At 43.7% G+C, this 15,702-nt stretch overlaps 5 protein-coding genes across 5 annotated transcripts; 2 read left to right on the top strand and 3 right to left on the bottom strand.

Annotated features, from left to right (window-relative positions):
* Window positions 1-1,135: 1,135 nt before the first annotated feature.
* On the bottom strand, window positions 1,136-2,562 carry PAAG_06047 (hypothetical protein; the record flags this gene model as incomplete). The annotated part of the gene is made up of 4 exons (XM_015845771.1): window positions 1,136-1,451; window positions 1,532-1,949; window positions 1,983-2,198; window positions 2,373-2,562. The coding sequence occupies 4 exons, from the start codon at window positions 2,560-2,562 to the stop codon at window positions 1,136-1,138; spliced, it is 1,140 nt and encodes a 379-aa protein (XP_015699997.1).
* A 4,342-nt stretch (window positions 2,563-6,904) lies between these two features.
* On the top strand, window positions 6,905-7,508 carry PAAG_06046 (hypothetical protein; the record flags this gene model as incomplete). The annotated part of the gene is made up of 2 exons (XM_015845770.1): window positions 6,905-6,946; window positions 7,197-7,508. The coding sequence occupies 2 exons, from the start codon at window positions 6,905-6,907 to the stop codon at window positions 7,506-7,508; spliced, it is 354 nt and encodes a 117-aa protein (XP_015699996.1).
* Window positions 7,509-8,293: 785 nt separating this feature from the next.
* Window positions 8,294-10,363, bottom strand: PAAG_06045 (monooxygenase; the record flags this gene model as incomplete). Its single annotated transcript, XM_015845769.1, has 7 exons — window positions 8,294-8,402; window positions 8,453-8,505; window positions 8,629-8,779; window positions 8,894-9,234; window positions 9,318-9,646; window positions 9,702-10,103; window positions 10,177-10,363. The coding sequence occupies 7 exons, from the start codon at window positions 10,361-10,363 to the stop codon at window positions 8,294-8,296; spliced, it is 1,572 nt and encodes a 523-aa protein (XP_015699995.1).
* A 1,256-nt stretch (window positions 10,364-11,619) lies between these two features.
* Window positions 11,620-12,228, top strand: PAAG_06044 (hypothetical protein; the record flags this gene model as incomplete). The annotated part of the gene is made up of 2 exons (XM_002792210.2): window positions 11,620-11,637; window positions 11,719-12,228. The coding sequence occupies 2 exons, from the start codon at window positions 11,620-11,622 to the stop codon at window positions 12,226-12,228; spliced, it is 528 nt and encodes a 175-aa protein (XP_002792256.2).
* A 500-nt stretch (window positions 12,229-12,728) lies between these two features.
* On the bottom strand, window positions 12,729-15,702 carry PAAG_12144 (trehalose-phosphatase; the record flags this gene model as incomplete). Its single annotated transcript, XM_015847671.1, has 3 exons — window positions 12,729-12,907; window positions 12,998-15,230; window positions 15,310-15,702. 3 exons carry the CDS (start codon window positions 15,700-15,702, stop codon window positions 12,729-12,731), a joined length of 2,805 nt encoding a protein of 934 aa, XP_015702746.1.

Below are 15,702 nucleotides of genomic sequence, written 5' to 3'. Positions count from 1 at the left end.
GACACTGGCAACCTCGCCGTGGGGCCCTAGAATTCAATAACTGGCTAAGAGAAACAGCCTTCTATCAGAATATCTGTCCAATGCGCCGTCGCGCACCTCCCACAGATCCCACAGACCATTCTCTCCTCTGTCTTGCCCCCATCTTCCTCACCACCTCCTCCTCCTTCCTCTCTTTCCTCTCCTTTCTTTCCTTCCTTGCCTTCCTTCCTATCCGCCTCCCCTACCTCCCTCCCACAAACCTAAAACCTCTCAAAACCTCTGCTCTATGGCAACCGACCCATGGGCTCTGCCGGTGCAGCAATACGCAACCCATTTTTGCCTCATTTGTAAGATAGCTACTAGATAGGTAGTCGCCTACGGGCGTAGCTCTACCCGCCCTATAGTTCGACGCGGACTCTACTAGATCACGTGCCCTTAAGGCACGTGGACTAACCGGGCGTTAAATAAAAACACACACACACACACACTTCTACCTTACTAGCATCTTCTGCTAGCATCTTCTGAAGTCGCAGTCCATTAAATGTCCTATTATTAGTTAATGCATGTTTGCTCAACGGGTGATATTCATATCAAAGGTGAAACCATGACTGGTAAAAGACTTTCACATAACTATACGGACTACAAAAGCTTTTCTGAATGTTTCTCATTTAATCTGTACATTAGAGGTGATCAATGGGGCTACCACCCTACCGTGAGATCATATATCCTGAAATCCGAAACTACGGATCATCGTGAAATTGATGATGAAGTAAACTTGATATCTCACTACCTTTTCACATATAAGTACTTGTCTTTGTATTAATATTATAAACTTCTCCCACCAATCTTTCCTATATGTTTTTTGTCATTGTCTGCTCCCTTTTTCTCTACGTTAATGTGGACGTTTTAATAACTAGGAAGTAAACTTACGCTTCTTCGGTTTTCTTATGATTAGGTTTCTGGCCGTCCTTATAAACCAGGATCGTGCGAGAGAAAGTAAAGGAAATATATCTGCATAAAAACGAATCCATCAACGCCGTCATGCAACAATGTCAGGAAATAACGATGAACTCTTATGTATAATCTATCAAAAGGAAAATCTCACGTGAACAGAATCTGAAATGGCCTGGTTATCAAGCAAAGAATGCAGAACGCTTTAGATCTTTACCTTCATTACCAGGCCTGTCACCGAGATCCTCGCACAAATTAATACCATGGCTACCATAGCCATTGATGTGCCGCTGAAAATCTGGGCGTACAAATATTTACCGTTTTTTAGATGAATCAAAGCTCCTGATATTGGCGGTCCTGTAAATGACGCAAAGCTAGCAATGCTTAGAATCATTCCAAAGCGGATGCCCGTTTTCTTCAAATCCGGCGACATGGAAGACAAGGTTGCTAGAAACAACGATTGAAGCCCTGATGCGAAATATCCATTTAGAATGGCTAATGCATACAACGACGATATATCGCTGATACCTATTCAGCGGAATGATAGGATGCTTGCGATTAGGGTACTTGGGATAAGGGCATTGAACGGACCCGTAAGTACTCGGATATAAAATTGGGCAAAAGTCGACCAGCGATGCCGACACCGTTCACGATCAGTAGGAGGTCAATTGACTTCTCTTTTGAGAGACCGATCACATTGCGACCATAGCTACTGATATAGAAGAAGGCAATATAAATGCCCCAGAAATTGAGGAACATGGCAACTGCAAATAGAGAAAACTGGATCTCCTTGAAGGCAGCCCACTCGATGAATGGTCCGCCCTTGCGATGTAGGACTCGTTGTCGAAGGAATGCTAGAGTGAGAAAACCAAAAACTCGCACCGCCCAAGCATAGCCGATGCGGGGGAGCAACGTCCGTATGATCCCTGGGGAAACAAGTCCTCCAGTCGCAGAGCCGGTGACACCAATTGCAAGAACAATTGCTCGTTTCGAGGAGAAATACGTGGAAATCAAGGCAACTGTAGAGCAGAACATCAATCCTCAGCCGATACCCATGCACAACCCCTGGGAAAGGAGCAGTTGCCAATATGTCTTTGTCAGCGACGTCATGAAGATTCCTGTGGTGAGAATTAATGCATCAGCTGTCCATACAGCTTTAAAATAGCCAGCGTCAGTTGCACGCCCGGAAAATGTCCCGATAAAGAAAAGCAGGAAATTTTGAACGCTTCCCATCCAGGGAATATCCGAATGTGCCCGATTCAAAGTTTCTGGAGAGTATGATTGGAATACACCGAAGCTATTGATGTATCCCTAAGTATTGCATATGACTAAATGGCTCAGACCCGCTTGAAACCAAGCAGTGAACCCCCCATCAGGCGGGGAACCGGGATCAACTCCGGAACCTTTCGTCTGGACAAGAGAAAGTGTCTTCTCCAACATACCCTCTTTATGGACCGAGACAGCAGCAGTTTCCGTCTGAGAGACAGTAGATGAAATTTGCTCAATTCGGAGGTCGTCGTTATCATCACCATGGCCAGAGGAAAGCGACGATTCCCGGTTGTTGACGAAGCTGGTCCCAGGCCCACATTCGAGATCCGTGGAAGGGTTCGTACCTGACGGAAGTTTCTCCATGTTCTCCAATTCTCAAGGATTTCTAAGGCGGAGTTGTTGTGAATTGTCGATTCATTGATCTTCGAGGGTTCTAACGGTTTCCTTGGTCAATTTTCTCTTCCTGTCGTTTCTATCGAAGGATATGATTAATACCTGTGGAGGCGTGTAGCCAAATTAGCTGATATTTCCAACTGATCTGCAGCATGGAAGGTAAAACGTATAACCTGCACTCTTGGATCATAGGAGGAATTGCATATATTAGGGGGCATACAGTGAAAAACCAACCATACAAGACGAGAGATCCACGAGTGTAGGTCCGCTTTGACATATGGAGTAAAAACTTCGAGAATTGGAATCGGACAAGAAGAAATGTATAACTGTCAGGCGGAATGGCTTGACGGCATTCTGTTAAACAAGGGATCAGATGGAGCAACTCCTAATTTGCGGTGGAACTAAAATAGCAAAAGCAAAATGTAGATGAGAGGGTCCCGTTAATATCTATACGTCTTGTCTCAGGCGGGAGACTAGACGATGACAAACTCGAGAATGAAAAAAGGTTCCCAAGGGAAGAGAGATAAAATAGAACGAGACCAGAGAGGAGGAGTGACTCGATTATCTGGAATGTAATCGATGATGTCAGCTCCCTTCCGATGTTTTCAAATGCTTCGCTGAGTCTATCGCTATGAAATTGTCGGCAGGAAAAGGAAAGAAACTTGTTTAGTTTAAGGTTAGCCGTGCATCTATCGAACTAACTCAGGGACTTAGGGCAAATTGTTTTGGTGGATCTAGATAATAATGTTATGTGAGGTCTTTATGATAGATACCCAGATAGACCCGAGAGGAAATAATTTTCATTCTCGTAGTTTCCGAGTTAGCAATTACTCCACCTCATTGGATATAACCAGGTACCCCATGGGCCACTACGTCTCTTCACACTCAGGATGTATGGTTCCTTGGTAAGGCGTATCAATGTTCGTTGTCAGACGAAGGGCGTGGTAAAGAAAAAGCGACGAGACCTTGCGCTAAACTTAATATGCAGTTAGACGCATTTCTCGGTTGAATCGGCATGTCTAGCGGACCGATGAGTCAACTTAAGTTTGTGGTTCCGTAAATCGAGTCCAGTGGATGGCATTGCAACCTATAGGCCCCGGAAAAACAACATCGACTTCAATATAAGTGTATGTCGGGCATAGTACCGTCAGAAGTATTCTGAATCATCCAATTGAGCCCTTGTTACAGTCTCGGATCCGAATGTTGAATCTGCTGGTGGACTGTATTACTCCAGGATAGTTTCGGCCTTTCTTGGACACACCAAATTCAAGTGTTGGAAACTGAAGATGGAAAACACTGAAGAGGTTTGTTGGCGAATGCATCGACGACTCGCGATAATATACTCACCTCCTCTACCGCTGATCATGAAGGGTTATTTAGTTCAACTTAAGATTAAAAAATTGTGCGGTTCGTTAAATGTTAGGGTGACCTTCAGCTGAACTGGTAGTTTCTGCAGCGGGATCCATGCATGGCCCGTGTTCAATTTCGCGCATGCTGAAAGATCCATCCGTTGAATCGCGGTTCTCGCTGTTTCATCAAAGATGAGCAGCCGGGATACTCTACAAAATGGGTCGAATATCATCATGAGAAAACAAGCGGTTACAATCCCGTTGTCTATGCTTTTTGAAAGCCAAGAATAATTTTCCCCTGTGAGTTTCAAGAGGTCAAACGAGTGGTTCAACACCGGGATGCATGGGGGCTCGCACTCGCGGTGCTCAGATAACAGCATCCATGAACGATATACTTTACGTTGCATATGTGCAATCTGCATAGTAATGCCTGACAAGTTGCCTTGCAACATATGGTATGGTATGTATTATTAACATTCAAAGGGAAACGAGGCCTGCGTGTAGGATCGAAATTGGCGGTGCTCCGTATTTTCTCGGGCAACTGTTGGACAAAACGGGGTTGTTCGAGACTCTTTCGACAATTTTGCAACGAGTATAGCTGAGAGATGTTTAAGCAGGTAGTTATCTTGCGGAACTGGCACTATCCATTCCGTACTCCATAAACACAAGTTTGATGTGAAGTCAGACGGTTGAGATCGGTCTCTAATGTAAGAAGTTCCACGACCTCACCCTGAGAAGACTTGGGCAGTCGCAATGTTTCCACATGATCCTCTTTTTCTACGTAGTTATAACTGACTGCCCAAAGCCGATGGGAAATTTTTATCCTTGAGCTGGGAGTGATCGTAACTACATGGATAGAGAGAGACGCCCTTTGCAAATTGCGTTCATACCACAATTCAGCATATCGCAACAATTGAAGCAATATGGGGGTTGTGCAGAAGGGCTTATCTGGGCTGTTTTCTTGCCCTAAATTTTACCAACCTTCCACACGATTTTTTATCTATTCGCATTGTCGATATGCACCGTTCCATCATTTGTTCGGACTATACGGGAAGTCGGTATGCTGATTTCATCTGCAATCCAGGGAAAATATTTCCCACGTTGCTTTCAATCAAAGAAATTGCGGGTTTCTTCCCGGGTGAACTTCGCGACGTGCCTTGGGCGGCAAGCTCGTTTTTGTATACCAAGTCAAATCCGACAACTTAGCCATCATCAAGGAAATATTGAACAAGGGTCAGCGGACTGATTTCAGCACATCTCTCACGATACTTTTGGACATTGACCTCCGGATGCGGCCCGGATTATGCTTTGCGAAAACTGGAGCGCAAAATCCTCAACTGGACACAGCACGGTTGATGGTAGTTATGCAAGAACACATCGCGTGAACCTCGAGAGCAAGGTGTTGTACGGCTGGTCTATTGTCTGATTCAACGCTGTGTTTTACCGTATTGACGTCCCTAAGCCAATTTTGCGAACACGGGGGACACGTTATTGTATATAACTCAAATCTTAAATGGGATGTTGTGTCTGCGAAATGATCTTGGATAATGCAGTATCCAAATACTGAAGTTGGAGATGGGGTGTATATCTGCACCTCTGATATTTAATATGTACCGTATGTAGGTATTTTATTTTCAGCTATATCGTGGCGCAACTTGACTGCTTTTATTTCATACGAATGATTAAAGCGAGCTCTAAGGTGTATTGATATGCAGGAGAAGGAACGGGAGAAGTGGATGATGGTATGCCTTTGTTTCAGTTCGAATGTATTTTTCTGCCTGTTATTACTAGTGTCAAGAACTCAACTAAGTACATATATAACGTAATCAACCACCCAACGCCCGTTTACACCCAACGCCCGCTCAAATCTTCATTTTTCATTCATCTTTAACCACCCACAACATGCACCATGAAGCAGTTATACAAGCCGCGATTGATGATTTGAACGCGCAATTAATGCCTAATTACACTGAGACCACTAAAAAATATGGAATCAGCTGATATACATTGTCAAGGAGTTATAGAGGCATTCAAATGTCAAGAAAGGAAGCAAGCTCTATCCACTGCAAAGCTCTCACTGATTCACAAGAAAAACAGCTCCTTTTTCATATCAATTGATTGGCAGATTGTGGTTTCCCTTGTACATCCCAAATCCTTCATAATCTCATTGTTGAGATTCTAAAAGCATCTATTGGAGTCAACTGAGTGATTCAGTTCTGCAAGTGTCACTAGGATGTGATCAAGTTACTCTACCTGTGAAATATTGATCAAAAACACAAGATTGCAGACAATTCTGCATACTTCAAGCATTATTTTGATCTTGTAATAGATTTTTTTCTTATACTGCTTTTTTAATTCTCATCTTGTTAATTTATTTTAATTTTTCAGCTGCAGGTAAAAATCATAAAATACAACTTTGAACTTGCAAATATCTACAACTTTAATGAGAAAGGATTTCTATTAGAATTCATTCACATCCTTAAATGTATTGTATCAATTAATTCACTCAAATCAAATCATATGATAAGTGTCAGCCAGGATGACAGTTGAGAATTCATAACATTACTTGTCTCAATTTATATAGATAGAACTTTACTCTCACTTGCTACTGTATATCAAGAAGAATCAAGAGATATGCAAGATACTTGACTTGAAGATTTTGATAGTGAAAAGAATCAGATCTACTTCACTGCTTCAGAAAATGAGTGAAGTAATAATGAATATGAGTTAATATAATTAAAGAAGATCTTTGAACCTCTTACAAAAGAGAAGACAGATTGCAGATATAGACTTCTTATATTGAATGATCACTCATTTCATATTAATATGACATTCATCAATTATACAAATCAGAATTAAATTCTACTCATTGTCTTTTCTCCTCATTTTACATACTAATTACAGCTACTAGATGTTGAGATATTTAAATCATTGAGTAAATCATATTTCAAACAACTGAATGAATGAATGAGAACTGGAATGGAATTCATACACACTATAAAGAGGTCTTTTTTGCAGCTTTTTGATACTATGTGGAAGAAGATAATTATATCTTCAAATATTGAAGCTGCATTTGCTGCTACTGGTCTACATTCATTCAATTCAGAATACATTCTTAAAAAACTTTAAATATGATTTTGCACCTCTCATGACACAATATATCAATCAAGAATATCTACTTCTATTGTTAGTTTATGGAAATTGATAAAGCAAGTTAAGCAACAATAGTATCAAATATCTAATGATGTCAACCAGGTGATTCATGCAGGGGAAAATCTTACTCTTGATAAAGAGATTCTTTTAATAGAGAATCAGCAGCTTCAAAAAGCTCTTAATCAAGAGAGAAGATGTTGCAAGTGTGACAGAGCAATAAGATTGTTAGATTTCTTGAATTCATCATTAATACAGTTCTTCTTACCAGCAAAGATGCAGAGCATCTGTGAGAATTTGACAGCCTCAGAGGTTGCCAAAAAGGATAAGCAAGCTTATAAGGAGGATGCAAAGCTGCAACACACTATTCTTAAGAAACAGAAGAAGACAGATATCATTCAGCAGAGGATGAAGTGAGAGACAGCTCACCAGGTCACAAAATAGCAAAAGAAAATGAATAAGACTGCAAGAGCTGCTCAATGGCAGATTGACAAGAAGCTTAGAGATGAGAAAAAGACTCAGGAGCAAAAAGAAAAGGAAGAACAAGCTGCTGTACAGCTACAATTATAATTGAATAAAAAGATGATTGAAGAATTCAAAAATCACCTTTCTAATCAGGAAAGTAGACCCTCAATTTTGCAAAGAGTGACTAAATCATGTTTTCAGAGCCCTGTCAGAGTGCCCACAGATCCACTGCCAGAGGGATATGACAATATTGCAATCTTTACTGATTTAATGACTGCTTGCTCATTGAATCTGTCTCCACCCAAGATTTCACATTCCAGATGAGTTATTAAATCAAACAAACATTTACTGAATTAGCTATATATTTTTATATGTAATTTTCTATATATATTTTCATCCTATAATATATCATCTTAAAATCTAATTGCGTTGTTGAAATAACATTGAAAATATTTCATCATAGTGATGGCGAAATGGCGGGCGTTGGGTGTAAACAGGCGTTGGGTGGTGGATTACGTTAACTAATATGAGATTTGGATCGGGACCTCTTTTCAAATAAAGTTCGAACAAAACAGAGATATCACAATGGTGCTCATGAACAAGAAAAAATGGAAGACCAAGTCATCATGCAAATGCATACTCCCAATCTTACTTAAATGGCAGCAAAGCTATATCCACATATGAATTCCATATCCAGAACCCATTCAAAGCTACAGCTATCAATGTGATTAAAATTGCTATAGTTTTTCCTTTCCTCCGGGAGGGCTGCCTTGATTTCCACTGTTGAGCCCGACGGACATTAGTTTCTTATTACTTCTGCGTTTTGGTAGGGTGCCAATCGTACCTCTATGTTCCAATCAGACCAGGTGGGGAAGAGACTCCTATACCAAAAATACGCCTGTGACCAGGGATATATTGTTGCATTCCACTTGCTTTTTTGGATATACCACTGGGTTATGGGTGAGTATTATTAGTAACCGTGGAACCTAGTTGACTGGGAGAGGCACAAAGAAACATTCATTATGAGGCGGGGGGTCGGGGGGGGAGGGGAAAGGAAACCCAGGATACATACCGACTGGCAACCTCCGGCATTGAAAACAGTCTCCTTCAGAGCAGCCTGTACTTTGTCAGCGTACGATTTCTCCGCCTGCTGCTTAATATCGACCGATGTGGCTTTTCCCGTGAGAATTGGTTTCAGGATACGCAAAGCGTAATTTATTGTACTATGAATGAATTTAACATATCAGCCAGCTACTCTGGTCGCCCCATTTCTCGGTTTCGATGGAGAATATATTGTTTTATGAAATCTGTCGATATCGAAAATACCGATTACTCACTTCTCCGACGCAATGAGAGCAGATGTGTATCCCGTTGCCGAATTAGGGCCTAACAACATGAAAAAGTTGGGGAAACCACTCAACACGGAACTGTTGTAAGCCGTTGGGCCCGGGTATTTGTCCCAGCGTTCCCTGACACTCTGCCCATCTCTCCCAATGACATCCATGGAGTGCAGGAATTTGGTCTCAAAACCAGTAGCTAGCACAATAACGTCAGCTTTTATGACGCCATTTTTAGTCCTTATGCCATCGGGGAGAATTTCTAATGGCTTTTCATCGGTTAATGTGATGTTTTCTGCGTTTAAGGATTTTAGATATCCACCGACGTCGAAAATTCGGCGCTGGAGCAAAATGGATGGTAGCGTTAGTGTCTGGGTTTTACATGAAAGGATGGGACACGGAGTATTTAATTCATCGTACGAACCTTGCAACCGAAATCGAAGTCAGGAATGAGAAGATCGTGGTATTTTGCTGGTGCGTGTTTGCGCATGAACCTTTCTGACTTCACCTGTCTTTCTTGCCGCATCAAGGTTCCTTTCTTGGACATTTTAAATAAAGTCAAACTGCGCTCGATTAATAGAAAGAGATGAATTCTGTGTAGCCGCAAGGCAAGGGGAATATTCTGGAATATCCACCTAAGAAATGGAGGATAAGGGGGATTCGCAGCTGGATATATCCAATGTTTTGACCTGATAATGTGAGTGAGGTGCTTCACCTCAGGCAAAATTGCAGGAACTATTTGAGCTCCAGTGCCTAGGGACGTATATTAGCTACCGGGGAATTTGAATTGTAATCATGGTATACTCACAGCCATTCCCGATAACGATTACATTCTTGTCCTTCAAACTCACAAAGGCATCCCACTGTGCTGAGTGAAAGATATGACCATTGAATTTCTCGCTGCCAGGGATATCGCATTTGCGAGGCACAGAAAGAAGGCCTCCAGCGTTGAATAGTATCTGACATTTATGAGTATACTTTTCTCCCGTTTGGAGGTTTTGGAGATGCATTGTCCAAAGGCTCGTCTCCTCATTCCATTCGCAGTGGGTGACCTCGGTCGAGAAGACCATTTTTTCCCCCAGGGAATATTTCTCAAGGACGCTCTCATTGTATGCTTTGATTTCTTCGCTTGGGGGCATTGTCTGGGTCCAATTGGGGTTTAAATGAAACGAGAAGCTGTAAAGGGCACTGGGGATATCACATGCGCAGCCTGTGCGAGCAATCAGCCTTTTCTGATCAGACTGAGCCAGAGATCATCATTTTGGACTTGGACTCCAGGTTACCGGGATATCCATTTGCCCACCACGTCCCTCCACTGCCGGCATTACGGTCAAAGAATCGGATGTCATCGAAGTTGTACCATCTCTTCAGCGTTGCGCCCAACGCTACACCTGAGAGCCCACTACCGATACAGGCAATTTGTGTATATGATGAGCCATCCTTACGATTGCCAACTTTGTCTGTCGACATTGCTTTTGCCTGCTTTATTACCGCGTAGCTTGACAATGTTGGGAGATAGATCACCGAAAATAGAGATATTCTTCACTGAAATGAAAGCAATTCTGGGGTTCAGAGGGATAATTATCAGTCAGTGAACGTCAGTTAACTAGTTATGTAATTCCCTTGATATATCGGCCTGAACTCTCTACGCTCACGGAGACGGGGTTGGGAAAACCTGCAGCTACCACGTTAACGTTAGGCTATCTGGGGAGATGGCTTGCTCTTGCTGAGCTAAATAAATAGCGGAACCTGGTCAAGTCGGCGATCCAGCTCATTAGTTAACTATTAGCTATTGGCTCGATGCATCATGCCACGGATGTGCGCCAATCTCGCCTCGATGTTGTTTGTTGAAAGTGGCTCCAGGGAAATGGAGCTGAAATAGTTACAACGAAGAATGAGAGTATTTTCAAAGATTATTTCCCCTTCTCTTCCGTTAGCAAACTTAATAATAACATGAAGGATGCATCGATGGTTCACGGAGCAAACCCTAAAGATGATGATACCAATATGTTAAACTCACCGCAAGTGCTGGAGCTGGAGTTGAGCGTTGTTGAATGTTAACACGATTTCAACAACCCCATAGGAGATCCAGCCGTAGAAGATCTCCCCGGCGTTGAAGTATTTCGAACGGTTTTATAAGCGCGATTGTCGTAGCTAGGGAGTAACTATTATAATGTTTAGCTTGTAGCCCATGCAAGCGGTTCTCTTATCTCCGTTGTCCTTAATACCACATGAGCCCGTTCGTGTAGAGGACTTTTAACTTAATTGCTTTGATGTGCAGTGGAGGTGATAGTTAATGGGAGATGAGCTGTGGCGATGGCAGAATGGAAACAGATATGTGCGAATTGAACTGGAAACCAGTCCGAAAATGAAAAGTCTTTTTAACTCCAATATATGCATTATTCACTGGGGATTTTTCACGTTTCCGATCTGCTCTTGATGTTCGCAAGTTGAATGCTTCATACAATTAACCAGTTGGTTAGTTACTCACCCATCGCTGCGTCAAAACTACGAATATGATCGCATGAACCAGGACATGAGAATAGCGATACTTCATTTCTATTCAAACACTTGGAACCCGTTTTTAAAAAGGCTCTTCAGTCACTCCCAAACTCCTCAAGAATATATATATTTTCTTCTCCTCTCGGACCCCAGACCCATAAAATAAACCACCGTAAGTCTCGAGAACCCCCAGAAGAACATATCAACACCTCGCGAGTCTCACAATGTTTACCATTCGCCCGGTCTGCACCCCGGAAGATCTCTCAACCGCCATATCCCTAATGAAAACCTACATGAAAGGGTCAGGACTCGATCTCTCCTAGCAAGACTTCGAGTCCGAAATGGCGCGGTATGCCCGGCAGTTATGCGCCACCAGACTCATAGCCCTGCAGACTGAGCCACTGCTAAAAGCCCATAACCAAAAACCCCCACAGTCACAGGCACAGGCACAACCACTTGGCTGCATAGCTCTCCATCCACTCTGCCTGAATGGACAATTGGACGCCCTTCCTGCATCTCCATCACAGCCCAAACTCGACAGCAGTGGCAATGATGGTGATGCTGGGGCTAGTGGTAGTTATGCGAAACCCAAATATTGTGAACTGAAGCGGTTATATGTCACGCCATCAGCACAGGGGTGGGGGGTGGGAAAGGCGCTGGTGAAAGTTATATTGGACATCGCGCGGGAGATCGGGTATGAAGAGGTGATGCTTGATACGTTGCCTGATATGAGAGAGGCGATTAATATGTTTAGTGGGATGGGGTTTGGTGTGGTTGAGAAGTATTATGAGAAGGCAATTGAGGGGACGGTGTTTTTGAGGTTGAAGCTCTAAATAGGGGCCCAAGGGCGGCTTGGGAATGGAGGACTGGAATCATACATCTCTAACTTGATGTTAGATATCTGAAGTGCTCATTATCTAATATTGCCTAGGGTATGGAGTATTGTTGGAAAAGGGTAGCGTACACGTCTAAAACGATGTATTGAGACTCTATAAAAATAGGCCAACATACCACTCCCACGCCTCCTATCTCCCGAATATCTCCCTGAATCTCCCCTGACCGTAGATTTTACGTAGGAAGGTTGTACTTATGTTCCTCCATGTCATGTTGACGGCTGCCTTGGAGGAAAAACGGACTAAACACTACCCAAATACCAAATTAATGATACAATGCAGTAGAGAAGAACAAAAGCAAAGAAAAGATTGATGAGGAAGAGGAGGAGGAGGAGGAGGTCGTGGTGGTGTTTTGGGTGGTAGAGTGATGGAGAGAGACCCTGGTGTTTAAAACTAAGTGCTTTCACTAATGATTAACAGCTTCCGCTCGCCGTACGGCCTCACTGTCGGACCATGTCACTGGAAGTTGCTTTGCTATTTAAGAGGGCGATCGTACTAATGACATCTGCTGGCTCCAGCAGATGCCAGGTCGCAAGTGTCTGTTTCGAGCTGGCACCAACAGTAACGGAAAAGACCCGTTCTCGCGGAAGGTTGCTGCTGATGAGCGCGCGAAACATGTCTGTTAGATAATATGGATTAGTATGGTAACGATATTATAGTAATTTCGCCCAGGGTTGCCAGTAGCGTACATAGAAAGATATCTACGAACCTTCATCAGTGAAATCATCACCTAAACATAGAACAAAATCTGGGTCCTGGCCCAGTTTGTATTTAAACTCATTCACCAGACGCGTGGTAATGGACCCCTTATTGACAAATGTCGGCCGGACTTCCAGATTCGCCTTGCCAGACAAGACCTCGACTGGCCATCTTTTCACCACCGTATTTTCAAGATGCAGCCTGCACTCTCTGGCCTGAAAAGCGCCGTATTCTGGATCAGCCCTGCGAAAGTGCCAAGTTAAAGCGACCCGTTTGCGTTCAATAAACGACCCTTGTGTGCGCTCGGTGTAATGTTGGAAAATGTCGAACACTTCATTCTGCCAGCCCATATCAGATTTTTCTGTTAGGTTTTCCCAATCATCGCTTCCGGGTTGGCGGATGAAGCATCCATGTTCAGCACTCAGGCCCAGTTCAGATATGTGACCCATCCACTCGTCAAGGAATGCCTGGTCCCGACCGCTAATGATCCAGACGGAGTTCTTGGGATCCGCGGCAAGTGTTTTGATCGTTCGGAGTACACGGTCAGATGGGATTGCAGCTTGTGGATCCTTCACTATAGGAGTCAGGGTGCCATCGTAGTCGAACATAAACAACCGTCGCCGCGATTTTCGATATTGTGAGAGTATTTTAGCTTTGTCGAGGGCCGGAGTTGCAATGGATTGGTCGAAGGAGGAAAGGTTAGTTAGGAGCCGTTTAAGATATTGGTTGGACCATGTGGTTACTGTGTGAGTCGTAACGTGCTTATAAAGCTGTTTGTGCTGAGCTTCCCGTTCCTCAGGAGTCATCAGAAGTGCTTGGTTGATAGCATCAGCCACACCCCCTAGATCCCAGGGGTTGATGTGAATGGCGCTACTTAGGCTACCTGCCGTACCTGAGAATTCCGAAAGGATTAATGGGCCGTGATTTTCGTGCTGACAAACAACATACTCGAGGCTGGTTGTGTTCATGCCATCACGAACACTAGTGATAAGGCCGATATCTGCGGCTCGTAAAAGGCCAAAATATTCTTGCGGGCAAAGATACTGAGAGTAATGTTGAACAGGCGAGAAGCCAAGCGATCCGAATCGACCGTTGATTGAAGAGACAAGATGCGACATTTGGCTTGAGATTTTTGCTGCAGATTCCTCCTTTTCCTCCTCTACACTTGTCGGGCTTGTTACTTGGATCAAAACTACCCTGTTGTGCCACTGAGGGTATCGCTCAAGAAACGTTTCAAATGCCATCAGCTTTTGCGTCACTCCCCGCACGGAATCCAGTCTGTCTCTTCCGATAATAATTCTTCTTCCCTGGTATTGCTTTTTGATATTGGTGACGATTTCTGCAATATGTGGTTCGCCGTAGGCTTGCTTTCGTACAACATCCACGTCAATTCCAATAGGGAAAACATCAACCGCAACATGGGCACCATGTGCATCAATTCCTGCGAAATTTGAATCAAAGCCTAATATTCTCGTGCAGCAGGAAGCAAAATGTCGAGAATAGGAAAAGGTTTGAAAACCTATCATGTTTGCCCCAAGAACGCCGGTCAGGATGTTTTTCCTTTTCGAAAGGCATCTCATGAATTCGCTGCTTGGAAAGGGTGTATGGAGGTAGAAACCGATATAGATGTTCGGAAACATTTGGCGCAGAATACTCGGGAGAAGGAACAGATGATAGTCATGAATCCAAATGATATCACCAGGAGTGTACGTCTCCAAAATGCGGTCAGCGAATCGCTTGTTGAGTCTTACATAGTCCGTCCACCATTTCTGTTCAGACCAGCCATCAATGGGGCCATGTTGTTTATAATGGAGAACAGGGTAAAGTTCTCTTTCAGCATATCGCCGCCATCTCCCCTGGTCCTTGAGATGCATTGGTTCATGCGGAGAATCTTGTTCATCCGTTAGCCAGATCGGAAGCACCTTTCCGAACTTGCTGTTGTTTAGCTGTTCCTCAAGGCGAATCCGATCCTGCTCTGATACACATACTCTATCCTGAACGATGTAACTTGGCTTCTCGGAAGGGTCGATTGGGACAGGTGCCGAAGCTTTGCTCTGTGGCGGAGAGACGGTTTGAGCGGGTAGTGGCTGGCCAGGGGTATTTGATCGTGATGTATCAGTTTGTTGAATTCGTTCGATCTCACCAGTCCAACCCACCAAAGTGTGATCCCATTGGGTGTTGGGAGACGCAAGGAAGGAAAATGAATCAAACAAGGCAGAAGTGCCTGGACGGTGGTTGAGTTCCTAAATTAAAAACAGTAAGCCAGAGTGAACGTCGACGGATAACATGAGGCGTTCGCATTCGGAGTTGCGGAGCCCATACCCAATCTTCACCAGGGTGAATTACGAGCTTGTACGGAATGCAAAAAGCTGCACTAATGATTCTTCCCGTCAAACGGAGACCTGGATGTGCTGCTTGGGGATCAATCGAAGGGGCTGAAGGTTTTGAAGAATATACAAGGCTCAAACGACGCAGGAGATCCGCTCCGGATTTTACGCCCATGGCAGCCTCTGTCGGGTTCTCTGGACGCTTTTCTAGATTTCCAGTCTGCAAGTCGGACATAAGACGGGCGGTGTTGTCTCCAGCATTGGTCGGAAGGTGGCTTTCACTAGTAGCTCTTGAACTCGTCGCCGCAGCTACCGACGATTTGGCATTCGAAGCATCCATGTCACTATCATTTTGCCCGCTCCGGGGAACGCCATCCTGAGAAGCCAT

Source organism: Paracoccidioides lutzii (assembly GCF_000150705.2).
Source record: "Paracoccidioides lutzii Pb01 unplaced genomic scaffold supercont2.16, whole genome shotgun sequence".
In the NCBI taxonomy this organism is placed as follows: Eukaryota; Fungi; Ascomycota; class Eurotiomycetes; order Onygenales; family Ajellomycetaceae; genus Paracoccidioides; species Paracoccidioides lutzii.
Note: the sequence above shows the minus strand (reverse complement) of the source record. Positions and strands in the feature narration are given on the sequence as shown.